The 27,039-nt window shown below is 38.8% G+C and overlaps 1 protein-coding gene across 9 annotated transcripts in view; it reads right to left on the reverse strand.

The window, feature by feature from the left end:
• ptprk (protein tyrosine phosphatase receptor type K) overlaps positions 1-27,039 on the reverse strand; it is a 105,128-nt gene that overhangs the window by 22,712 nt on the left and 55,377 nt on the right. For all 9 annotated transcript variants that reach the window (XM_082506816.1, XM_082506819.1, XM_082506815.1 and 6 more), the window contains 14 exons: positions 26,754-26,835; positions 25,199-25,314; positions 24,104-24,278; positions 17,634-17,746; positions 16,829-17,009; positions 8,044-8,226; positions 7,125-7,244; positions 6,738-6,847; positions 6,426-6,627; positions 6,210-6,315; positions 5,997-6,069; positions 5,673-5,795; positions 5,271-5,345; positions 5,052-5,088 (listed from right to left, as the gene is read on the reverse strand). In XM_082506816.1, the coding sequence (XP_082362942.1) occupies positions 5,052-5,088; positions 5,271-5,345; positions 5,673-5,795; positions 5,997-6,069; positions 6,210-6,315; positions 6,426-6,627; positions 6,738-6,847; positions 7,125-7,244; positions 8,044-8,226; positions 16,829-17,009; positions 17,634-17,746; positions 24,104-24,278; positions 25,199-25,314; positions 26,754-26,835 (1,696 nt within the window). The remainder of the gene's footprint in view (positions 1-5,051; positions 5,089-5,270; positions 5,346-5,672; positions 5,796-5,996; positions 6,070-6,209; positions 6,316-6,425; positions 6,628-6,737; positions 6,848-7,124; positions 7,245-8,043; positions 8,227-16,828; positions 17,010-17,633; positions 17,747-24,103; positions 24,279-25,198; positions 25,315-26,753; positions 26,836-27,039) is intronic.

Below are 27,039 nucleotides of genomic sequence, written 5' to 3' on the forward strand. Positions count from 1 at the left end.
AAAACCTCGAAATGTTGCAAAAAAAGGAAAATTTAAATTGCAACGGTATTTAAAGAGAGTTTTAGAGTTTACTGGACAGTAGAGATTAAAAGTATGTTTATTTTTAACTGTTTATTAGCTAACCAGCTCCTGACCAGTTGATATTCTTCCTAGAGACCGGGGTACATATGTTTAAAAAAATGTCTAGTTTCCACCGAAGTAAACGTTTTTAAAAACGAAAATGTTGTGGTCAGGCTCACTAATATTCAAACTCTTTGGAGGTTTTTAGCAGATACACCTATGGTATCACTTTGAAGCTCCTACATCGTGGGTGTCCATGCTGACCACCCAACCACCTGGTGGTGTGATGATAGTACCTCGTCAGCTTTTTACGACTGAGGGGTAAAAAATAAAGAAGAGGGGAGAAAAGCGCCAACGACTCCTATGTTATGAATTTCGATGTTGCATATTTTGCCCACCAGAGGACTCTTTTAAACCTCCCAGTTGGCAACATTGAACCCCGCAAACACAACAACCCACTGATCTGCGCGGAGTTGGGCAGAGCATAAGATGAATAATCTACAACTTGGTCTAACAGCAAATCAAGATTATCTTAGTAACAACTTGTTATCTTAGTAAGGACATATAAATAACTATAATTCGGACTCTTGTGAAAAGCTCCTTTTTGTTTTCAAAACAGCATTCTGAAGAATTAACTAGCCAAATAACACGATCAACCATTTAAGATTTCCAAGAATATACAGCTTTTTCAAACCTAGTCACATCTCTAAACTTATTACTCTGTTGCACTGACTGTAAGGCATATTTAAAAAAGCCCACGTCGCCTCAGGCTAGGAACGTATACCATCTAAGGAAATATGGTTGTTTTTCTCTTAGGCTGCCTTCACATCAGACAAAATCTAGGTGATTAATTAGTAAGGTTCAATTATCCCTGTGCTAAAGTTCAGGCAAATATCAAGCATCTAAATATGCCTTGTAAAGAAAAGTTAAACAGCTGCTAGCACAAATGCCATGGGAACTGTCATTCGAACTGTAAATATAATCAAATATTTCATTTTGGGGGTAATCTGGGTCGCATATTTAAGTACTTAAATCAACAGAAATTTCTTCATTAATATGGTTGCTATGTAATAATGAAACAAAGAGATTGCTTCTACAGCTTGAACTGTATTTGAACATTTTCAGAGCAGGTGTTTTAAAATCGATTCAAGACCAAAAAAAAAAAGGCTATAAAAAGAGATGCATTTCTTGTTGAACTTAAAAATACAATCCTGTAAAAAAAGCAGTGGTAGAGAATCAGTGGAAGCTGACAATGGCCTATACCAGCTTCTATAGCTGGGTCAACTGAGCTAAAAGCACTCACCTTACACAGACATCGGCTTCTCATTTATTTAGTCGCATTATACATGATGGCAAACGTACTACACCGAACTAAATCATCAATCAAATCTGACTCCCAGCAGCAATATTCAAACATTCAAAATAAACATCCCTATAAATGTACACTATAGTAATGAAAATAACCAACTGAATGTCTATGTGTCTTCTCTGCTGCCTCTTTGGCATCACGGTCTCTTTAGAAAATGCTTTTAAAATGCAATTTAACTGTAGCTGTCCAATGTTTCTGCACCAATGTCACCATATATTGCTTGTAGCCGAACTCATTTCTGCTTCTGATGACTTCAGAGAATTGACTGAACTCCCTGATTTCGTCTGTTTTGGAAAATAATTCACCAGTGACGTTTCAAGCGGAGTGTAGGCTGCAGGGCTTAAATGCTGTTGATCATGGACAGAAAGTCAACAGAAAGACAGAGAGCATCTGTTTTCAGGCTCCCAAGCTCTACTTAGTTGATGTCATCAGAACAGTTCATACTGCAGCGTAAGAACATTATCATGTCTTATGATAATCCAAATAATCCAACTCAGTGACATATGCACAAAATTCAACATAATGCAATACATGCATCAAACAACAACCCACTTCCATTATCAACATAATAAAAATAACACACAAGAATAAAACATTTTTAGTAATGCCTTGACTTCCACAGCCCCACATCAGCCTTAGCACCAAACCAATTAATTCCTAATGTCACTCAACCTAAAGTAAATAGGGTCTATTTTGAAGTCTATTTTCATTGGTGGAAAAATACCTATTTGGTGCTTCAGTGAGTTTTTACAGCATCGGGATGGTGTTTGTGTGATCAATCCAAAATAAAATAAAATACCCAAAGCAGTGAGGGATCATTGTTGCTCACTAATGTGATTTTAATAGTTTTTGAGCCTGGGCAGCAGAGCTCCATCACACAGAAAGACTAGAAGAGCCAAGGCCAACGCCCTCCCTCCATCACAATTATCAAAAAAAGCAACCCAGACCTGCACCAAAACGTAATGGATTCTTCCTTCATCTGTTATGTTTTATGAAATTTGGACTAGTAGTTTTTGTGTAATTTTGCTGACAGATGAACAAACAAACAGAAACAGCATACCTCTATCTCAGCTCTCTGTCCGGGCAGAGGGATGAGATAAATCAAGCTTTTACTATGCAGCCAATACTTACTAGGTTTATTTATGGTAAAAAGTAAAAATCAAGCTATTTGAAAACAGAGAATGCTTAAACTGATTATGCAGAAAACTAAGTGTAAAGTTTTATGTTGTTTATATAGCTTAACCACAGCTTGGCATAATGACATTATATTGTCTTTTTTTCTAATTTTGTGATTTTTCTTTTTTTGCACTTCTATACCAGCAAATAAAGGGCACTGCTGAGTAGCTACAAAATCTGTTCATCATCTTAGTGCTGATGTACGAAGGCCAAACTTTATTTTAGATGACTTCCACATGGAACGTCTCACTTCATATAACTATCCAACCAAGAGACTATTAGAAGATCACACAGATAAAATATGTCCAAACAAGACACACCAAAACAACAACAATAATCCTTTAAGGGTTCTCAGCCTAACCTCATAATGTCTGCGGAAGCTCTTAATGTGTGTAAAAATGATTCAGGTCAGTACACTAACACTCACAACTTGCCTGCACACAGGCGCACAAAACGCCCTGCGGCAGGAATGACAATACACAATACCCCAAATGACCTACTATGACCACCATCACTTAATCCTCCCTCCCGGATGCATGGTTGAATGCACATAAACACACATGCAGAGAGACGGAGAGAGTAAAGAAGACACAGTGGTCTGACCTCTCGATCCATTAGTGTGTTGGTCTCTCTTATTATAAAAATCTGAAATCCCCTCTAAAGTCGTTCGGCTTCACTCAGACCCCCCTAGGCTAGAAAGACAGTGTCATTTTATTTTAGCAGCTTTTGGGCAGAGTGACCACCTGTTCAAGAAACTGCAACCACAGTTTCACATTGTGCAAGAAAAAGGACGTAACTCATGAACTGATTCTATTTCCGATCTTATTAGTTTTCTGCGATATCTGATGTAAACCTTCTACTTATCACAAGTTTTCATACTGATATTAAAAAGTACACCAAAATAACAAAAACACTAGAATAATCTATGGAGATTAATGAAGCTTGTAATTGCTTGAGAGCATCACCTTAACTACACAATAATAATACTACTAAGTTTCTGCCATGCTTTAAGGAATTATGTTCTGCTTTAATCTTTAATAAAGCAATAAAATGAAGATTAGTGAACTAATAATTATTTCCTCTTAAAATTGCTGTATCACTACATTTGTGTTGTCATAAAAACAAGAAAAAACTGGTGTGAAATAATTATAGGGCAGTTATAGTTTTAGCAAAAGTGGGAACATTTTGTATTCATTTAAATTTTACCTTGTAGTTCTACATTACAAGTCGAATAAACACTGAAATGCCTGCGCAGTCATTTGAAGCTCAACTCTGCTGGTTACACAACAGTGTGAGGATGTCAGTTTCATTCAAAATATAATGTGTTTATCCTTATTCCTACTCCACACAGATAAACTCTGATCCATCAGCCGCATTTCTAAAAATCTTTCCTCAAAATAGTGTGTGTGCATTTTTGTGCACATGCGCTTATGTGTGTAGTGCCCGGGGATTAACTCCACACCGTTTAAAACCATCTGATAATCTATTAACATGGCAAAAACCTGGTAAAGACCCGACATTTAGACTCAGTGCGCACCAACACACATTTCTTTCAATGCCATGCACAAGCGCAATACTGTTTTCTGTAATGCTCTTAAACCAGAAACAATTTCCATTTGACAAACCTCCATGGGAATAAAGGGCAGACCAGAGGCAAAACACAATAATAAACTGATTAAGGCTGGAGTAAGCAAATTTTTTTGGTATCATTGGACCAAAGAAACCTTTTAGCATATTGTGGGAAATAAATTCGTGCACCTCCCCTCCACTCCGATTTCACTCTTTATAAAGGCTGGCTTGTAACAAGAGACTTTGGCCATTCACAGCTGGTCCCTTTAGATCAGATCAGAGTAGTTTAAAAAACAAAAAAAACTATGTAATGGGAATAAGAGCTTCATTGGACTCATGTGAGTATTTTCAGCTGGGAAAGTGGGATTTTAATTCCATGTGAATTCCAAAGTCAGCAATGACTCACTTTAAAACAGAAGTGTAAGAAGTATGTGAATGGGTCCGTGCTTGTCTGGTGGGAGGAGGATAGAACAAAATAGCAGAGCTGCAAGAGCTGCATTCCCCTTAGATTTATGCCAAACCCTTGAAGGGGACCTATTACACTCCAACACTTTACTCTTGGACTCTACTACACCAACATTACATTGTTCGAAATCCAAATATTCCACATTTCTCTAATGCTGGGACCTGGCATATCCCCTTAGTTCGTCTGTTCTTACACTGCAGTATGAACTATTCTGATGCGATGACATCAGCTAAGTAGAGCTGAAGCTCCTATTCCTTAAAGACCACCCTCTTTTTAGGCCAACTTTCTTCTGCCCAGGGGTTGCAGGATTTTTTTGTCTTTTTTTGACAAAATATTTTGAAAATATTTTTAGCATTGAAGCTGTTCCTAAGAGTTAAATTAAGATACTGTTAAGGTCAAATGGGTTCTTACGTTTAGCTGCCAGCCTCAGACACTGTGTCTTTGTTTCCTGTGGAAAAAAAGACAGAAGGAAGAAACCTTAGTTCCACTAACACACTACAACACGAACCTTGCTCTTAGCGTTTAATATTAAATACTGTACATAATGAGTGTACAGAAGCTGCAACATAATGTAAGTCTATGAGTGCGCCTTTTTGAACCTCATTCAAAAAAATTAAATACACAGCCTACCCTCTCTGTACTGCTGACAGCTTGAAGATAAATGTTGTAGTTCTTCCTTGGAGCCAGAGGTGGATTCCAGAAACCCTGAGGAAAAGAAAGAAGGATCAGTTCACACATGTCTACGATACATTTACAGATTTACAACAAGCAATTTTACTTTTACACTTGGCTGAGAAGGATATCGATATGTAAACATTCAAATTATGTAGCCTTTAAAAAGTATTGCATACAATTTCTATGAACTTTAAGTCGTATCGTTTTTAAAAATAAAACCTCCTGCATAACAGCAACTGCCTTCTAGTTCCAGTGAATGTGTTGTGCTGCCATTTACTTCTGTATTTCAGAATTTTTGATAAACACATCTTTTCAAGGCATTACATACATACGGTTTTGTTCAGATTAAAGACTTGCCTGATACGTCTTGTTGTCTCCCACAGTAAAGGGAAGTGGTTCAGGCAGGCTGCTGGGGGACAACTGGGCGGCATAATAATAAGGGGATCCACCGCTAGATGCACTGTGGTAAGAAACTGGGACCTGGAGAAGATGAAGATACGTCTATAAATGTAACTTCAATTAAATGTAAATAAAAAGAGGTATTTTAATAGCAGAGTCAACAAAGCCCATTAATGGAAATTTATTGTTATTTTTTATTCAACTTCAACCATTTACGCTTATAAGAAAAGCTGTAAAAGGGGCATGGGTTTTCAAACATACGTAAAAAGGATTAATAACCACCTGATAACAGTCAGACGAAGCCTGACGGCGTGTCCGCTGAGGATTCACTTCTTCCACCACAATCTGGTACGCACTGTAGACATAGAGACAATATGAGTACAGATGTAATTTTGGTTGTTGTTATTTTACTAACACACACATGATTAGTGAAAAGCCTTTGACTGCTTTTGTCATGTGATCTATCCAGTTTAACAGATAACAGAAGTGCTGTACCTTATGGGTGCTCCCTTAGCCTGGGCAGGTTTGAGCAGGACAGTGATAGTTGTTGCAGTTTCATTCAGGAAGGCCTCTTGACCATCGTACTCGTCTATTGTCGGAGCTGAAAAGAGAATATGAGGCTGCATAAGTGTAGCTCTAACCTCTTGCTGTCTAAATGTGATATTAAAAAATTTTGAGTCAACAGCACATATTAAAATGTATTTTTTCCACCTGAAATATTAGTTGTCACATTGAGCGTGGTTGCAGGACCAAACCCTTTAGAGGTCGATGCTCGTATAGACAGCTGGTATGTGACACCTGGGTGGAGCTGAGAAAACATGTGATGGGAGGCGTTTGAAGGCAGTGACACTGTGAGCCCTGGTCGTTGCAGAGGCACCGAAGGGTCAAACGAATGCACGCCACTGTAGCTGATCTGAGTTGGAGTAGAGAAAGCGAAACCATTTTTTTTTTTAATTTGTTTATATTTTTCCAAAGGATTGCTGTGTTAAGTTTGGCCTCTACAACAGCTGCTAATGATAGTACCTCATACTGTATAATGACTCCATTGGGTTCCGTTGGTTCCTTCCAGGAAAGACTTATTGTTTCTTCAGATGGAGTAGCTTTAAGTGACTGACTGGGAACTGGACCAGGAACTGTTAACACACATAAATTCATGCAGTTCTAATAAAATCAACAGTATAATGTTCTGCAAATGAGAAACCAACTGCTAAACAGAAATACACAGATTGAGAACAGGCAGCAGTGACATTCCCAACACATGCAGAAACGAGTTACAGATACTAAAAACACCCTTTGTACAAAACTCCATCCCTTATTGAAAAGTTTGCTTCATAAAAAAATACATAAAATGGATAAAAACATTTGAAATGGGGAAAAGAATAAAAAAAAGGTGTGATATGTGTATCGTACCATCTTCATCGGTTTGTATGATGGTCTCATCACTCTCTTTCCGTCCCTCCGGATTAGTGAGAATCATTTTCAGGCTGACGTTGGTGTAGGGCGGCAGGTTCCCCACCAGGTGGCGTGGTGCTAAGAACAAAAATGGGGTCAACATAAACACACTGCAGAGTAAAATGTCATAACATTTGCAATGTATTTAGGATCAAAACCAATTTTTCTCACTCAGTAATCTGCTGCTGATTTTATAATGGTCTATGTAATGTAAAATCAGAACTTAGTGTTTTTAAATGTATTGTTAGGTGTGAGTACTGGTAATAGTGTGAGAGCTAAAGGCAGTTTACCACTTGTTTGCTTTCACTGTAAAGCCTTATATTTCAAACGAAGGAACAAGAGAGCTGTTGTCATCTGTCTTGAACCTAAATATGTAATTGATTATGTAAATATTGGCTATCACATTTCTGTCAGTCAGCTACTACATTTATTGACTAACGGATCAATAGCTGAGCAGGTCAAACTGAGTGTATGAGAGACATGACTTCAACCAATAATTAATTATTCACTTTTCAGGGAATGATTCCAACTACTGTACCTACAACCTATGTCCATTCCAATATTCTTCAACATCAGTGCTTCTGATATTATGTCTGGCTTCAAAATGAAGTGGTTGTCAATACTAGTGTCAAGCTCACTGTGAATAAATGATCCACTCAAATTTGAAATCTCGCTGAAAGCAGACACCTTTTTATTATACTAAATTTCAGCACTTTTAGGGTTGTTACTTTATCAAGTCTTTTTGTACTTCTTTACCCATGTCACAATGAATAAAAAGCAACGTAACACTAGAAAACACCACGACTTCAAATCCTGCATCAATGTCAGTAGCACAGTACGGTAGCACCTTTAAGGTAGGAAGAAAAGTAAGTAGTACCTTTGGGGTCCATGTCCAAACAGTCAGCTTTGCTACGATCGTTGGCAGTCATGTAATGGTAACAGATGGTAACGTTAAAGGTGTGACAGCGGGTGATGTTGTAACCCAGCGATTCCCAGTCCACTGCGATCAAACGCGACCTGGTCTCAGCAATCTTCAGCCTTTTAGGAGTTCGCATAGGTTCTACAAAATAAGAGAAGAAAGAAGATCTGTGATCTATACATGTTGATATAGATCTATATTTTTTCCGATACTGCAACACTCTAATTGCATCCAACATTTGAGGAAGCTTTTGAACTACTGCATTTCCATGAAGTAACTATGTTGCCAAAATGACCAAGAGCTCTGTGTCAACATTTTTCCTCACTGGACTTTACAAAAACCTATTTCTTCACCACCCTTGTCAATCAACTATTTCTCAAAAGCAATAGCTTCCATAAGGACACGTCGTTTTTTTCTGTCTTTTATGTGTATTCAGACTGTTATTGTCAATATAATCAACTTTCCCTCCTCGGTGCCCAGGGCTTTAATTACCTTAACTGGCTCATTTAGCTGGATCAATAATCCCACAGTGCCCACACACACACACACACACACACACACACACACACACACACACACACACACACAGCCACAGAAGAGACTATAATCACAAGGCTGTGCTATTCCTCCTCTACATTCTGCATGCAAGAGTCCTGCCTGTGAGTCCACTATATATATGCCAGGGAGTACATTTAAATACATATATTTCTACCTGCTTTCTGCTGCATTCACCTTAAAAGCCTACCTCAGATACAGGAAATAGCATTCAAGCTATGTGGCTATCAATCCACAAGATACTGCTTTCCTTTGGAAAACAGAAGTAAGGTAATATCTTTAAGCGCCACCAATTGCTGTCAAAGAGTTATTTCTCCTTCTAACTAGAGAAGATATCCATCAGTCAAGGCAGATTCCAGAGGATGTAACAGTCTATTGAAATGCCTCTGCCACTCTACCATCTTCCAGAGTAAAGCATGATAAATATTTTTGAACTGAAGCACAATATAGCTAGCAGCTTGGTGTATCCTCAGGCACATTGCCATAGATCTAAATCACTAATAATATGTCACTAATAATTTATTTATTACTAATAATTTATTATATAAATAGACTTTTAATCCTAATGGGTCAACCACTTGAGAAAGGCGGTGAAATACAGTACACTTCCATGTTGCAACACTCTTCAAGTATCTTATCCAAATGCTTGCTATTTTTGATTAATTTGGTAAATTCAGGGACTTTCTGTTCTGGATATTTTAATCAGTTTAAAAAGTTCTCGATGTTATAATCAAAATTATCTTTCTAATCAGGCTCAGTACTTCCAATACTTAAGAAATGCCTTGATTAACTCTGATATTTATTGGATGCATTGGTCTTTGACATCGCCAGAGTGAAATACATTACTGGGAAACAAAGACAAACTTAATGAAAAGCTTTGTTCTTCGTCAAAAATTGAATTCACGTTGATAAGTCTATCACCTGTTGATGTTTTATTCCTCTTTTATCCAGTCTAGCTGTAACCCACCTGATTCCTTATGTCCTCCCAAGATTTTTTAATAAAAACGGCTCACCTTAAATAGAGACGCACGTCTCTCCCCAACCCCTCCTTGTCTTGCTCTGTGTTTTTCCCTGGGTCTTCCTCTTTCAGAGGAGACTACACAAGGACACAAACTTGTCGCTTCTTCTGACAACCCATTATCTGCCTGTCACTCACACACACACACATGCACGGAAGCTCACAGGCACCTACACACACACACACACACCCACTCACACTTTAGATTGTGACTGAATCAAGATTAAATCTGGGCAGAGCATTTATAGGTGTGTTTGTGTGTGCGTGTGTGTTCATCTCAGTAAAACTTCTCATAATAACAATTCATTGTCAAGGACAAACACACAACTCTTACATACACTCAACAACACAAAATGCAGTCATGCTAATGTTTGCGTAATCCTCTAAACATAAATATGTCACTAATAATGTGACAAACAGATGGACAGAAAATGAGGAATAGAAGAAGACACAGGGGAAGAAAGGCTGTGCAGGTAATTGTCTGCTGAGAAAATATTATTGCTGAACAGCGTGTGTGTTAATAGCTGAGGGGTCGGAGCATTTCATTTTTGCTTCAACCTGTTATTGGATGGTTGACATTTAAATAGAGCAAGACAGAGACCACTGGTTTCTCTGCCTGTCTCTCGCTTTGTTTCGCTGTCTTCCTCACTTGTCTCATTCTCTTCTCTGTGTCTCTCTCCCTGTTCAAATCAATAGTTGTGATCCTCACTATAAAACAAGCTATTATGACACACAGGTGCATAGACACACGCACACACATGCTCACAGTTAGGGCAGTGTAATAAATTACATTGATTTCAGGGTCTCTTGATGCTAACACTGCTTCACAGTAAGACAGTCTTCCACGTGGAATTAAAACAAAATATATGACTGGCTGCCTGTCACACAAACACACATGCACACAGTGTCATATTTCCATCACTTCAGGGGGCATTACATTCATTTCCTGGAGACTTGCCCTAACCTACCATCATAACCAGTTACCCAACCCTAACATTAGGCCCTATAATTTCAAGATTTATTATACTGGGACTTTGTGTCCCCAAATGGGAGGTGGTTCCCCACAATGTGAATGTGTAAACAAATTTATGTGTCTTTAACACCCACACGCACCATGACTTTTTTGAAAACCCATTACCCTATTGACTTATATTGTATTGCTGCTTATCTCTATTTATAGTGGAAGCAGGTAGGGAAAGAAAGAGAGAAAGAATGAAAAAAGAAAGAAAGAATAGTGGCAGAACAGAGCAATATATGGACAAAAATGAAACTGGGTTTGAAGAAAGCGAGGAACAGATAAAGGTAGCAGAGAGAGAAAAGGGAAACGGAGACAAGAGACAGAAAGAGAGAAACAGAGGTGGAACGGGGAACGACGATAACTCGTCTGGAATACAGCCAGAGTCAAGCGGGACCAGGTCCAATGGCAAACCACAGAGGCTGCCTTGTCCCTTTCCCCCTCCTTTTGGTAGACAGACAAACGGCTGGATTCATGTTGGAACTAAAAGGCTTTGTTCTCTACAGATGCAGCTTTGAAAACAACAACAATACCAATAAACACTAACAATAACACCAACGACAGAAAGCTTCATATCAGCAGAATCCAGAGGTTGGAATTAAAAAATGGAAAACAAAAGCAAAGGAAATGAAACAGAACTATGCTAAAGGCAACTAAACCATGTCCCTCAACATGAGGTATTATGAAGAGCCAACAAACACAGCCATAAAACCATTGTGAGAGGAGATGAAGCTGAAGAAAAAGCAGAAGAAAAGAGGAGAGGAGGGGCTGGAAAAGAAAAGGTTGACAGGAGATGCAGCTAAAGCCAAGTTAATCTGTCCAATTAGTTCCTGGTAATCCTTCCACTGTCATAAGTAAGACAAATGAAACTCCATCCATTTATTCTGTCTCTAACTCTAATTTCTCTCTGCATGTGTGCTTCTCTTTCTAGGCCACATTTAAGTACTTAAAAGGTTCAAATTTGCCCTCCAACATGTTTTCAATTTGCACTTGGAAGCTACATGGATTTTGAGAGGCTAATTATGAAAGCAGCAATTAAGTCCAAAAAACACTATCCATACAGTGCCGTGCGAGTTGTTTCAAATTATGAGGCTGAGAAAAATAAATGGAAATCCAGCTCGTGTCTGATGATTAAAAAGACATGCATGAGTTAAATTCAAAAGCAATTCAAACATAAACGCGAAGCAAAGAGGGAGGAGTCCACAAATGTCTTTTAAAGGGTAAAGTTGGCTCTGTTCTTTATTCTTCTTATTACCCATAAAACTCAACATTACTAATACCAATAACACCTCTTAGTACTTTCACCTTTTGGCTTTTAAACAGTTCGAACATTAGTGTGGTGTGGAATTGACTCAGATCAAACTACAAAGCACATGCTCGTGGAAATGAGGCCATCCAACTTGCAGGATTCATTAATAGGTAATTAGTTGGTTTTATACTTTTCACAGAAATGGTTTCACAGAAACAGCAACCAGAACCTCAGTGATGTAGTATCTCCTCCGTCTCACAATCCATATGGGTCACAAATGTGACCTTGACATTCACCTTGTTTGGCTGCACTACAATCTGGCCAACACTCCAGGAGGAGTGCCCTTAAACTTGCACAGTTTAGGTGATCATAAAGGAGCAGTGATTCTGGTTAATTGCAGATGCACTGCACGAGCATGAGCACACGCTAAAAGTTTAATTTAATTCACCAGACCTGCTTATCAAGAGTCCAATCATATTAACTCATACAAAATAGAGATGATGACAGTACACTTTAAAAAGCAGTGTATTTTAAAGTGTCACATTATTGCAACAAAATGTCAAAAATGGAATAAAATCGCCTTTCATGCAGTGTTTTAGCTCATATTTTCACTGTTTTGCCACAGCGCACAGAACATGTTGCATTTTTTTTATGAATTTCATTAAATTAAATTTAAAAAATGTCTTCTGAGCATGTGACATTTTTGGTTTAGGAACTACAGAATCTCATGGCGGTTGCAAAGCACTTTGCTGAAATCTATCCATGAAAAACTGACCCCTGCAAATAAGAGACCCTCCGTTAGATTTAAAAAAAAACCCATTTGCCAGACGAATGTGGACCCACACAGACAGAACATTACTGTAAAACTGACATGCACAGCAAAACACGCTCTGTCGCTAAATCTGTTGGCTGCTCTTTCAAGAGACTGACACTTAAAAGTGTTGTACTGCTGGTGTGTGTGTCTGTGTGTGTGCATATTCACATATAAAAAGAAGTACATATGACATAGTGTGTGTGATTCCCTGCAGCATCTGTGTTTGTGTGTCTGGAAATGTGTTTTGTGATTCTATTCTTCCATAAATCCAAGCGATGCTGAGCTTGTGCAACATATGAGAAATACTGTGACTCTCTTGAACTGCGTGTGTGCTCAAGCCTCAGCAACTACGATTTGTCTGTGTGTGTGTGTGTGTGTGTGTGTGTGTGTGTGTGTGTGTGTGTGTGTGTGTGTGTGTGTGTGTGTGTGTGTGTGTATCTAACCTCCCATGACCAAGAGGTTTTCAGCAGAAAATTCAGGATTTGGATTAAAAGCTACTTCATCACCTTCTTCTGTCACACACACACACACGCACGACGCACACTCACTAACCCTTCAGTTCAAGTTGATTATATTTCACCCTTCAGACAAGAGCAATACATCACCACAGAAGAAAAATCGAGAAGAGTTGGAGAAGAGAGACAGAGAGAGCGTGAGAAAGAAGCGGGGACAGAGGAGAAAAAAATGTAAACGGAAGAGATGAAAAGAGACGTGAGGACAAAAGAAGAGAGGAAAGGAGGAGATGAAATCCTTCCTGTTATCATATCAATTGCTCAGCAGTGTGTGTGATGTCTGCTCAGTTTTTTATTAACTATATTGGTTTTTTAATTAAACAGTGTTTCGTGTGGTGGCACGCTTGGGCTGATGCCTGATGCTTGTGTGTGTGTGTGCATGTCTTCATCATATTGTATTAAACTAAATATTCAGTAAACTACAGGTGGTGGGATCAGACAAACCTAACCAAACAGAAAAAGCAAAGGAGTCATTACCATTTAAATAACATTCCTACCCCGTGCCTGTGTGTGTGCCTCACTCAAACAACAAACACAAACACACACAATCCAACTCCAAGGGTGTGTGCACATTTGCATGTGTGTGTGGATAATCTCAGTTACGCTGGAAACACAAAGGGAGAAGGTGGGGAGATTTAACTAAAAACATCAGCATATTATTCAAAATATAAGTAACGGTGCCAAATCATACACTGTATATAAAAGGTGCGACTGTGACCTCACATACTGATTTGTGGACGACCATTAATTTTCAATTCAATTCGATTTTATTTATATAGTGCCAAAGCACAACAGCAGTCACCTCGTGGCACTTCATACGGTAAGGTAGACCCCCTACAATAATAGAGAGAACCCAAAAAATCAGATGATATGGTGTGATTGAAGCTAGACTGCAGTGGGAAAGAAAACCTGGCAGAACCAGGATCAGTTGGGGCAGCCATCTGCCAGGACAGGTTGGATCAGAAAGCGAGTCAGAAAATTATAACAGATATTTTGAATGTCACCATTTTATTTTGTTTTTTTGAGTGATCTACGTAAGGACAGTGTGTGCTGGTACTGTTTGACTTGCCACACTCTAAATCATATTGTCTTTTTTACTCAAAAGTAGACTTTAATTTACAAAATTACACTATTTTGCATTAAATAAGACCTGCAACTTGTAACAGAAAGCATAAACTAGTCATAAAAGACTATGGAATGAATTTATTTGACTGTATATTAGCGAGATGACTTTTGTGAAACCTCAATTTATACAGTGACAAAAGTAATATTTTGTTTTTGTGCAGAACCACATTACTTTTCTTTATAATTGTAACACAGGAATTTGACCTCTTCGCTGGCCTTGACACTGAAAGTACTCGCCTAATGTCTTTCTTAATATCAGATTCCACTCTATGGCTCTCATAAAAAGTATTTTTCATATCCCTGTTTCTCTCATTAAAGGAGCATTTCTAAATTGCCAGCTTTAGTTTCTCAGCTGAACTGGAGAAAATTGTTCATGCATTTGTCTCAGCGCACCTAGATTGCTGTAATGCTCTATATACTGGATAAATAATCTCTTACACACCTCCAAGCTATACAAAAAGCCATTGCCAGACTACTAACTCGTTCTACTAGGTGAGATCAAATTGCTTATTTTATACTTTCCACATTGGTTCCCAGTAGATTTTAGAATTCATTTTAAAATTCTTGTATATGGAACATAAATGGACAAGCTGCAGATTTTTTTTTTTTTTTTTTTATCTCAGAGTCTTATTAAACACACTTCTGCTCACAGTCTTTGGTAGCTAGTTGTTCCACATACGAAACTGAGAACTGGGAAGACACAGAGCCTTTCAGTTTGTGGCAGCTAGGCTTTGGATCATTCTCTCACTCAACTTCATTTAGCTGATTCTGTGGACTTCTTTACAAATCTGTTAAAAACGTAGTTGTTTACAATGCTTTCTGTTGGGATTATTTGGTGTACAGAAAATGTAACATCCACAGCAAAGATTAAATACCAGTCAGAAGCATGCTAGCTAAGCTTAAAGGCTGAAAACATGTGAGGACAGCCTGCATGCATCTGTCCAAAGGTAATCTACCTATCAGCAAACAAAAGTGGCTCATCTTTTAGTTCCCTGTTCAATGAAAAGGTCTTCAGTATTAGATCTCTCGTTTCATCCAACTAATCTAATTGATCTGAGGAATGTTTGTTCATAAGGACATTTGCTGCACTGCTACTGTCTGAAATGCATTTGATGAATAACTACATGCCAGGAAGTCCTTCTAAAAATCATAAAATATTAATGCCTTAATATCAAACATCATAATACACTACAGTTTTTTACAGTCAGGAAAACAGAAAAAAAATCAGATGTACAGGATTCATTTTTTTCTTTAGTCTCTAAATTCATAATCGCATTTTCTAGATTTGGCCTGTTATCATCATATTACGTAGATTACAATGAGTTTACGTCTTTACCAGCAATGTGTTCCAGCATGAATGAGGAGAAGAAGATTAATTTCCTCTTCCTTTCAAACAGGAAACTGTTCAATACACGAGTCGCCTGAACAAGTCTATGACTTCCTCTCTGTCAATAAACAGACACCACATACGTGCAGATCCATTCATTGTTAAACACACACACACACACACACACAGGTTGGCATACATCAGTCAGACCCTGTGGTTATGAGTTTTCATCTCTCTTTCATTTTTATTCTCCAGTTTCATCATTCTCTCGCCTCTTGCACTCTCTCGCCCCACTCTCATTCTCTCTTCTCTTTCTTTTCCAGCCTTATTGTTTTTCATCATCTCTCCATCGCTCCCTTATTCTGTTTCTCATTCAAGCTCATTGCTTTTATTTCTGTCTCTTTCTCTCTCATATCAACCCTCTCTCTCGCTCCTGCTCCGTCTCTCTCCCTCAGGCTAGCTGTGTTTATATTTCAGTCGTTTATTTCTACAAATGTCAGACAGTGTTTCTGCCCTCCGTCTATTGATCCACAGAGAGCGAAAGATGAGGAGAGAGAAGCAGGGAGAAAAGGGGGAAAGGCAGTGAAAAAGAACGAAGCAGAAAGAAAGCTATAGAGAAGGCACAAAGGGAGGTATGAAAGAGGAAGAGTAGCAGAGAGAAAGCAGGAATGAGGTGACAGAAGTATAGAAAAAAACAGTATAAAAAGTGATGGAAAGTATAGAGAGCCTCCAGTGTTATAATCACTCTTTTGCGCAGATCACTGAGCAACCAAGAACTGACTCAGGCTCTCCCCTCCTTTCTTCTCCAATTCCACCCCTCGCTACACCTCTCCTCTTCCTGCCTGTTCATTGTACAAATATCACCCTACCAACTAAAATATATATACCAAGACAAAAAGAACAGTAGATGGACAGATCGATAAATAATAAGACAAGCAGAAAAAAGCCTGTGTGATCAAGAGGGACCAATTAAGTAATGCCATCTGTGACTTCTTGCTAAACCTGGCTGATCTTCTTTTAGGAGAACATACATAAGGAAGGACTCTATTGACAAGGCAAAGTCTCTAATCACAAAATCAATACATTGAATCCTAACTCTTCTATGTTAACATATTGCAGCTGTCCTACCTGCACATTTGGTCCGAGTAATGAGCGGCGGACCAGGTTTCCCGGTACCTCCCTCTCCTGGTCTGGTCAGTAAGACCCTGATCTCATACTCTGTGTCTGGGTCAAGATGCCATAACTTGTAGTTAGGAGAGTTCACAGCATGAGTCTCTGTCCAGCTGCCAGATGTCATACGGTACTCAACCTATTAGAAAGAATAGAAAGTATTAATCCGAACATCAATATTAATGTCAGTGTCATATGATAATCTCTGGAATACAAAGGTTTCCTCCATGACCAGATACCATGCTTCTGCTTATGACTTATAACCTTGTGAAAATATGCAAATGACAACTTGTAATCATGTTTTTCCTTATTTTCTTTCATATGCTGGTAAATTGCTGGATGTACATACTAAGCATGGCAAAGAAGAAATCAAGAAAAATAATCCCTGTGAACCAGACGCTTGTCTCCATTTTTAGACAATTTTCTATGATGTAAGTGAAGGTGGATATCCACAACAATGTTCTCTCAGTCACATGACTGGTGTGAGCACAGAAACAAACCTATAGTTTAAGTGTTTTATTTGCAAGAGGCAGACAATCAGAAGAAAGCTTAGAGGTCAGCTTTCTTCATATAAGCTAAATCGGAATTATTCATGTGACTTAGAAGCCACCTGTTTTCCTGTAAGATTATAAATGGTAATTGTTATGGTCTTTGTTAAAGGTTTGTTAAGTAATTACATAATTTGTTAAGTTTGCATGACTACAATGCCCCAATTTACAATGTTAAAATGTTAAAAACATCCAGTACTTCAAGACTAACACACCTCCTTTAGTATTATAGGTCCATCTCCAAATATGGAGTTAGCATTGAGCTGAATTAGTAGATAAGTGGGACCGACACCGAGCAGCTGAGGTGGTGCAATTGGGTGCGGAGGCTCTGGGGAGAGAAAACAAAGAACAAGAACATGTAAGTTGGTTTCGCAAAAACAAGGTCACTTTAGGGTGGCAGCAAACATAATAAAGTCAATCTGATAAAATACCTCATTAGTGGTCACATGATCTTTGTGAACTCAAACATTTTAAACAGAATACCTGCCAGCTATGACAACTGTCTAGGGTCTAGGTCTTGTAGCCACGACACCCACTCACAACATGAGCTACGTGAGCATCATGGCTAATTAAATGGTTTAAGATGCTTCATAGGGCTGCTTAGATCCCATGTCCTTTTACTAAGAATAAAATCATAATAATAAAGTTTACACTCTACACATGACAAGCCTTTTACCTTCCTGAATTAAAAATACAGACTAAGCCCTTTTCTGATGTGAAATGTGTGCTTTTCTTACTTCTTCTGTTAAAATCAAATGGATTTTTGGTCCATGAGAAAGAATTTGTGTAAAAAATGCTAATTCAAATATGACAGAACATCTTCGCTACCACAAGACTGTGAATCTACTATGTTAAAGCAACAGCATGAGCAGTTCCCCCCTCTGCTTTTTTGTTCTATAATCGAAATCTCAAAGCTTGTACTGGCAAGATGCAATACTGAAAACTAAAGCGACATCCCTCACTTTCCATTCGATCTACCAAAAGAACCCTCCCAGTAAAAAATGCACATAAGTTGCTAACATTCCTATCTCTCCCTCTGTTTTGACAAGGTTGTTTGCTATGCATCACCATCACCCGAGCATCAGCCACCAACAGGCCCTGACTTAGGGGACTGATATTTACCCATCACTCCCCAATATCTCTGTGCAAATGTTTTCTGCAGGACTAAGACGATTAGAGCCTAGAGGCCAAACTCTGTTCTACTTGTCAGATGGCTTTTGGAATTCAAGTCCTTATTCAGACTGAAATCTATGCATTATATAAGCATCCGAAAAATTTAGAGACATCTCAAAGGGGATCTGGTTACCATTATTAAGTTTGCTTATTTGCCCAAACATTCAGCTCATCAACTACCCCTTTGTTAGGTGTAACGATTAATTACCTTACAGTATCATTTCATACTGTAAAATAAGAAAAAAAGTACAATTGACTAAATAACGGCAATTAAGTTTTAAATATTATGCACAGTATGTAGTTTTACTAGACGTATGTCCCTGTAACACGGCCACAAAGTGCTTGGTGAATAAATGATGTGTTTTTACATAATGTGATGGATGCACGATGGTTTCAGGGCCAGCCAGATCCCAGATAACTGTCACACATCTGTGACTGACAGGCTGAAAACACATACAACCTTTAAACACAGTGCATCAAAGTTTGATCTACTTGACACATCTACACACACACACACACACACACACACACACACACACACACACACACACACACACAGATCAACGCATGAATTAATCACTCTCCTCACACACATGCACTGTGATCTGTCTCGCATGCAGTAAATCATAAAGATTTTTATCTTTCTCAGACACACCACCAGCTTCAATCACACCATATCAAAGCAAGTACTGTATTATCTAAATTAAATGTGTGTGCCTGTGTGTTACGGTGTATGTTGCTCCATTAACAGTTATATTTCACATTACTGTCACCTGTTTTTTTTTTTCTTTGTGTGCCTGCGTTGTCATTTTTGTGTGTACTGAATGTGGCTGTCAGAGAGGTGCGCACGGGGAAGCAGCGCTTTAGCAACAGATGAAACACTGAAGTTTGACAGCACGCGCACACGTGCAAACGCAGACACAGGCACAGGCAGGCCAATGAAGCTGAATCCAGATAATGAATGTTGAAGTTACTTCAGAAAACCACCAACGTCAACGGCATGTCATCCCGCAATGCCATCAAATAAGCAAAGTAAACAACCCGATGATAAATAAGCAGATGAAGAAATGAAGCAGATTCACAATGATGCATTTTTAAAGGGCACAAAACAGTAGGTTTATTTATTTTTTTAGCTTGTGTGTTAGCTTGAATGCGTGTTTGAATGTTGCTTAAAATCTACTGAATATCTAACAAATAAATAAAACACATAAAAATGAAACAGTAAGAAATGTAACTGGGTCATTATGAGACTCCAGAGGAAAAAAAACAAAAGCTGGAACAAGCTCAAACTTTACATTTTCTCCTTGTTTTGTTCCATCACTTGTCATTCGTGCAACTGACCTAAAAAATATAACAAATCATCAATGGTGTTATTCCAATATTTTGCGGTGGAATTGCTGTCACTATCTTTTTTATTATTAATCACATGTGTGAACCCTCTCATCGTTCTCAGGTTTTTGGGTCGAATGTAAATGAAAATAAGGAAACAAATGAACACTGGGAAAGCTTCAAATGTATATGCTGATTCTGACCTACACTGCCTCTGTGATTAATTTCTTTATATTGTCATTCATTTTCTTCCGATATGGAAAAGAGCAAGCAATCAGAAGCTATTATGAAAGATGTTTTGGTAGGTTCTGTGCTTTTGTGGTTTGTAATGTGGTGACAGAGACAGTCAGACTAATATAAGAAAGGAGTGGAAAAAGAGAGAGTTTTCATTGGTGACCGGAGCCCACCAGGAATGTCCTTTGTTTTCCATCGTCAGCAACCTTGTCAATAAAGTTTAGCTTTCACAAACCTTTGCTGACATCACTAGGGAGCTCACTGGAGGTCATGTGACCTACAGAACTACAGAAGTGTGCATGAGCGTGCAAGTGTGTGTGTATTTCAGCTGCATTAACAACAGTCCAGTGGTAGTAGTTTTGGTTTTCTATAGTTTTATATAATGCCTGAAGCTCCACCTGTCAGTCTAACTTAAGAGTGTGCGACTGGCGACAAGAGAAAAAGGGACATTTTAGAGGTGGACCACTATAGCTTAAACCAACTGCAGGAATTCAAGCAACTTGTGTGTGCACATAAGTCTGATACATGTTTGTGTTTGTGTGTGTGACAGTAATATTGCAGGAGATTTTTAGGCCATGGGTTGTGTGTAATGCAAGCTGGCATGGTGATGTATGTGTGTGGTGATGATGCACTCTGTCACCAAAGGAACCAGAGGGCAAGGCTTTATTAGAGCTCGCCTCTGACCAAACCAAAAGTGACACGCACATACATATACACACCCAAACACACAGTCAGACTCTCTCATACCTCTCGTGCTGTTTATCTACAGTAAAACTTGTAAAGGCAGAGCTTCTGCTTGCCAGCATCCATCCATCAGGTCTTAAAATTTTGGGCTTTGGGCTATTGAACCTTAGTACTGTTTTGGTACACAAGGAAATGTATATGTAACGCTGAATTTTAAAACTGGCCTCTGGATATTTGATCAGATCTTGTATATTTGTTTGGAAAAGCAAGCGACCCAGGGATGCTGAGTTGACTGTTATATTGAGAGAAAACCAGCAAGTAATCTTGAGAGAAGCTACAGCTTGTGTGAGTGACGTGTACTTCTTTCTAAAAACCAAGTATCTATTGATCGCTTATTAAAGTTTTACAAACGAATAATAAACAAATCCCTATATAATGTGACAGTATTTTATTCATCTGGATTTTGGCCAAGCTGCAACTCTTGAGTTAAACCCCACAAATTAAAACTGTATAAATGGTTAAAGGTATTATGAGGGCGGTTTTAAGGGGCAGGTCGGCTTTGATAGTCTGTCACTGGAGTAGATGTCCAAGCTGTGTGCTCAAGTGTACAAAGAGCCCACCTCAGGAGTCTGTGCTCTAGGTTCTTTAATGGAAGCTCTGTTGTTTATATTGCATGATATTTAGCAGTTAGCAGTTATCTGTGTCTGAGCAACACCCATGTAGCCTGTGTTTACTAAATAGGCTTGGTAGTTAGCTAGTAACTTAGCCGTCATATGCTTTTATATTTCAACAAAAGGGAAGAGAGGCGGAAATGTACATATAAGAAATATCTTGGAATCCCCTGTCACACCTCTCAAGCTCCCAAGACACACCTCTGTTTAAAGAAATGTGATTCTTTTCTTTCATCCTGACAGCCTCCCCACATGATAATGGCACATCTTTGTCATCTACATGTTATAAATATCAATAGACTATTCCTGTGAGTAACCTTAGTGGGGCAATTTCACATCCTACAGTGAGCCACTTTAAGGCTTTGAAGATGAAACCTGGGTTATTTTTTATGTATATCATATTTTGGCACATCCATATGAGTTCTCCCTTTTCCCGTTTTCCTATAATCTATATAGATGATTCCTCAAGTAATAGCCCATTCCCAGCAGTTCGCCTGCTAGCTTAAATTTCACAATAAATAAATATTAAATATCAAAATATTCAGAGCGAAAATATTAGCAATGCAGCAACACTGTCCATATTCATGGTTGTCAGTGTCCTGCAGGAGCCTCAATTATCCAACAAGCAGACTTTTCAAAAAGTGAAATAAACATATTCTCTGTTTCTTTGATTTCTCTCTGGTTCTCTTCTCACATCTGATATTACCAATAAATAAACATGAGGCTCTTCTCCTCCCACATTCATACATGCAGTCCTTATTATTTTATTGTGACATCTTTCTAACGACCAGATTCAAGATCAATATTCATAATCACCAAAATTCCTCAAACGTCCAACAGTATCGTTCCTACTGATTGTTAAAAAAAACCAAAAACACTGGCTGGTTATGAAAGACACAGCGTTCTCAGTGCACCGTCTTGAACCTGAATCTATTTTCATACATGTAGATTGGTTCCTTTCATGTTCGGACACATATCTCCTGCTGTGCGAGTTTCTCATCTCATTCCTCTTTCCCTTCTCGCAATCAAAAAAAGATGTTCACAATAAATAAACATTAGCCACTTACGTTTTCCTACTAAATCAGCAATGTCCTGAAGATCTCCTTCCATTACTGCCTGATAATCCTCATCAATAAATAAATAAAAATCTGTTTATATCTAGTGATTTTTAGCCTCACAATAGCAGGGTTAGGGTCAAGTGACACAGAGAGTTGAACCTCTATGCCAGAGAGTGTAAGAGCACCTTTATCTGAGGTACGCCATCTAATATTCATGGCGCTCGTTCCTGCTTTGATTTCTTATTTCTTTCTGCTCTGACATCTCCTATGCAGAATAATAAACATGACTCTGCTCTGCTGTTTACATATTCACACATATTCTTGATTCTGATATGGATATTCTTTGGATAATGAGCTATTTACATTTAACTTTTCTCCACCAACTCCTCTCTTCTCTTTGCTCTTCCTTCCACCTCCCCACCCTACCCACTCCACCCCCCTTCCGTCACTCCCATATCATTCTTTCTGAATCTCTTTCGCCTTTACCCACCCCAATCTGCCCCCTCCACCCCCACCCCACCCCCCGTGTGTCTCTCTGGGAGATGAATTGAATATGTAAGCTATTGGATGTGAATGAATAAAGCATCCCATCTCAAACACACATTGGTGACACCTTATTAACCACATGTCAGATGCACATGACAGCTGCAGCGCGCGCGCACACACACACACACACACACACACACACACACACACACACACACACACACACACAAATACACAGATTCGATTCGCGTACACTCAGACACAGCACGCCCATGCTGGCATAGACAACAATTGAGCTATCTCATCCTCATATAAGCATCTACACACACAGACGGAGCATTTGCACCCACATTCAAACACAAGCGTAGCACACATAGATCTACATACCCTCCCTCATTAGCCTATATTGTGACTTTCATTTTATCAGTCAGTCACAGTGAAACACAAAGTTGATCATAACAAAAAAAACACACAAACACACAGAGAGGTCAAGAAAACAGCTAGCCAGGGTACATGGAAGCACGTAGGATGTAACTCAGCATTAACCTTTTAATTACAGAGTTAGTCTATTATTAAATCACTCTTTCATATGATAAGACATCCTCTATATCAGGGCTGGACTATTAATTTTCATAAGGGGCAACATCATGAACTAAATATTTTGCCCTTAAATGAAGCTTTAGTCCAAAATCACTCGTTATTTACTTCGTGCTGCACTGGAGTCACTGTTGACTGTCCAAATTAACATCACTGAATTAAACTTAATTACTTAGCTAATGATAAAATATGCTATTGGCAGCTGTGATTTAAGCTAACAAATTTGATAAATGGATCAAGCTCCTGTGAATCCTGATTTTGTTTACTTCTGTCTGACTTTGTTGACACACTGTATTAAAATTTAATACATTGGGAACTTTCATTGTACATCCAAGAACTCTTCAAAAAAGCTTATATATATAAATATACTACTATCAGATTTTTAAAAAAGCAGCAAAGAAGTTGACAGAAAATCTATTAAATAACCTTGAAAATGTTTTTCAAAATCCTCACCTCTGACGATAAGCGCAGCAAAGTTGGACACCCCAGAGCCGCGCTCTGACTGGGTGACACAGCGATACAGATCTTGATCTTGATTAGTGACTTCTTTGAGGTGGAAGGAGGCAGCAAACCGTCTGTGGTTGATGTTTTTGGTCAGAGCCACTGGAATATCTTCTCCATTTCTCCTCTACAGACAAACACACACAGACAGACAGATCAGGTGTTGCAGCGGGTATGAAGGGTTAAATGCCTTGCTCAAGGTCAGCCAGCACTGACCACAGACACGTGCGCACACACACGTGTGTGTACACACTCTCATCCCCCTCTGCTTCGCTGACAGCAGGTTTGAAGGTCATGACTACAATAGAACCATAATGAAATCAGCAGCTATTAAACTCTTAATCATGTTAGCTGCTAGATGTATGGCCTGAAGTCAGTCAGTGTGACTGTGACTGCGTGAGTGTGTACTTGTGTGTTTGCGCAGTTGACACTTTATAATTGGACATACAAGTCCTAAGGGTGTCACATTCAGTACACTCTTTGTGTTGTTAAGTAAATAAAGCTATATACTGCATATTTATATTATTTTACAAGGAACTGCTCGCATTAATCAGCACAAGAATGCAATGACAGATTTAGCAAGGCCTTGCTCATTTTCATTTGTACTGCAACTTTATGAAGACAGAGAGTCATATAATGAAGGGAAAGTCTGTCCCAATTACAGAAAACATGCTCTTAGTTGAGTCCAGTGGTATAAATTTTCTCTTAACTTATCAAGCCTTTCTGGCTTTAAAGTTGACTTTCTTAAATATGTTTTTAACTGTCATATTCTGTAAAAATAAATAAGTAAATAAATGAAATCCATTCAATAATGTTGTATTTGGGTACACTAAAATGAATACCACTGTTAGATGTGACAAAACAGGCTGTTTTTGGATCTGGACTTGAAAGGCTGCGAATATTATTGCAATTTAAATACTGCTAGTTAAATAACCCCATAATCATAATTAATCGTTTAGATCTGGTCTTGCTACAAATGCCTTGTAGAACTTGTTGGTGTAATAACAGCACACCACACACGTTTTGCAAATGTTTTCTTGGTTGTACCTGTAGCCAGAGTTTATTGTTCGAGGTGTCTCGCCCCGTGGCGATACACTGAAAAGTGGCATTTTGTCCAGCGTTCACCTCCACATCCCCAAGGCGCAGGAAATGAGGCGATTTATCTGCAGGAAATGAGGTCAAACAAAGAGGCGAATCAGATTAGGTTTACAGCGAGAATATATGTATTTGTGCTTTAAAATGTTTTGATTTTATTCCTCTCTTTAAAATGGAAATGAGGTGACAAAACGGTCACCTTATCACAAACACACAATACATTTCAGGACGATGGGCCACCCTGAGGAATATGTTCATTTTTGTCATTATTATGTTTTACTGGACCACAGCACAGTACTGACTTGCCATTGCCAGGTAACAATAATGCCACCTTCACTACATGTGACTTGACATAGCTTCCAGTTCTTAAATACCATGCTAAGATAATGAAGTAAGCCTTTTTAGACCCTGAAGATGCAGTTCAGCCGTGACATCTTTATTCTGGGGATGTGATTGCAATCATAGATAGCAGCTCCTATGGTGAATGAAAACACACACACACGGACACACGCTCACAAACACACAAGCTCACACATGCACGCATGTGAACATGTGCACACACACACAAACCCGTGTGTCCAGAAATGCAGCTGTGAGAATGAATGCTTCCACTGTGGAGACTAAGTACTAATTCCTTTTTAAATACTTGCTCCTTCCTATTAAGGGCCCCGCTGCTCTGCCTTTAAAACACCAGGGATCCTTTTTTCCCTCCCATATTTTACAAGATTTCACGTCCAAGTGTAGAAATGTGTTTCTGACTCATATCGACAACTTGTGACAGAGACAGGGACCACAGGGACACCACGACCCCACAAACTCTACAAGGGTTCACGACACTTTATTTTTATGACTTATAATCAATAGAATCCATTAAGAAACAGAATTGTCCTGGAAGATTTCAGTGCTTCTGCTAGATAGATAACAAAAACAGCTGTAATAGTTGCCTCTCCAGGAACATGCCTATGGCTTTAGATTAACGGACGACCCTTCTGTTAACAGTTTGTCGTCACAACACTTTTTTTCTAGCCTCTAGTGGTAAGGAAACACTCAAGCAAAGAAGAGAGGAAGACTTGAGACGTACTGAGAATTTAAAAAGGATCGCAGCCCTCATCTCTTTCCTGTCAGTACAGAGACAAGAAAGCTACTGTTCACTCTGTGTGTGTGTGCACGCATCTGTGTGTGCTTGTGGGTTAAAGAGAAAGAGCTGAGTGGTCAGAATCTTCTCTCTCCATGATTGCCCTAATACTGTCTCATTTCCCGCTTCACTCTCTCCTATTCCCCTCTTTCTCTCTGTGTTTTCTCCACTCTCCTTTTTTTATTTCTCTCATTTTTCTCTACGACTTGCCTTTCTCCTCTTGCCACATCCCTCCTCTCTTGTGTCACCTTCCCACTTATCTACCCATTCAAGTGCAACAGAAACCATCCCAGGTACAGTCTAATTAGTGGCCAAAGCTATCAGCGTCTATCCAGCGAACTAGGACTAATTGCTGGCATGCTAATGACTCACCGCATGGGTAGCTGAGCACCTGAATGTCGTCTATGGCGATGAAGCCGGCTTTGCTGTCCGAAACCTCAGCTTCAAATATGACCTGAGAGAAGAGAGATAGAGGAGATTTACCTATTGCTCTCCCAATTGCAGTTTAAACAGTTAATATTAACACTGAGATGAAGATATCCTGAAATAACATCTTTTTAATGTGCTAATTAATAAATTTTCATACAATTAGCATGCACAATTACTGACAACAGCATTTACAAGTAGCACACAAAATGCTTGAGCTTGAAACCTTGAA

This window comes from Aulonocara stuartgranti, assembly GCF_965226115.1.
Source record: "Aulonocara stuartgranti genome assembly, chromosome: 15".
NCBI lineage: Eukaryota > Metazoa > Chordata > Actinopteri > Cichliformes > Cichlidae > Aulonocara > Aulonocara stuartgranti.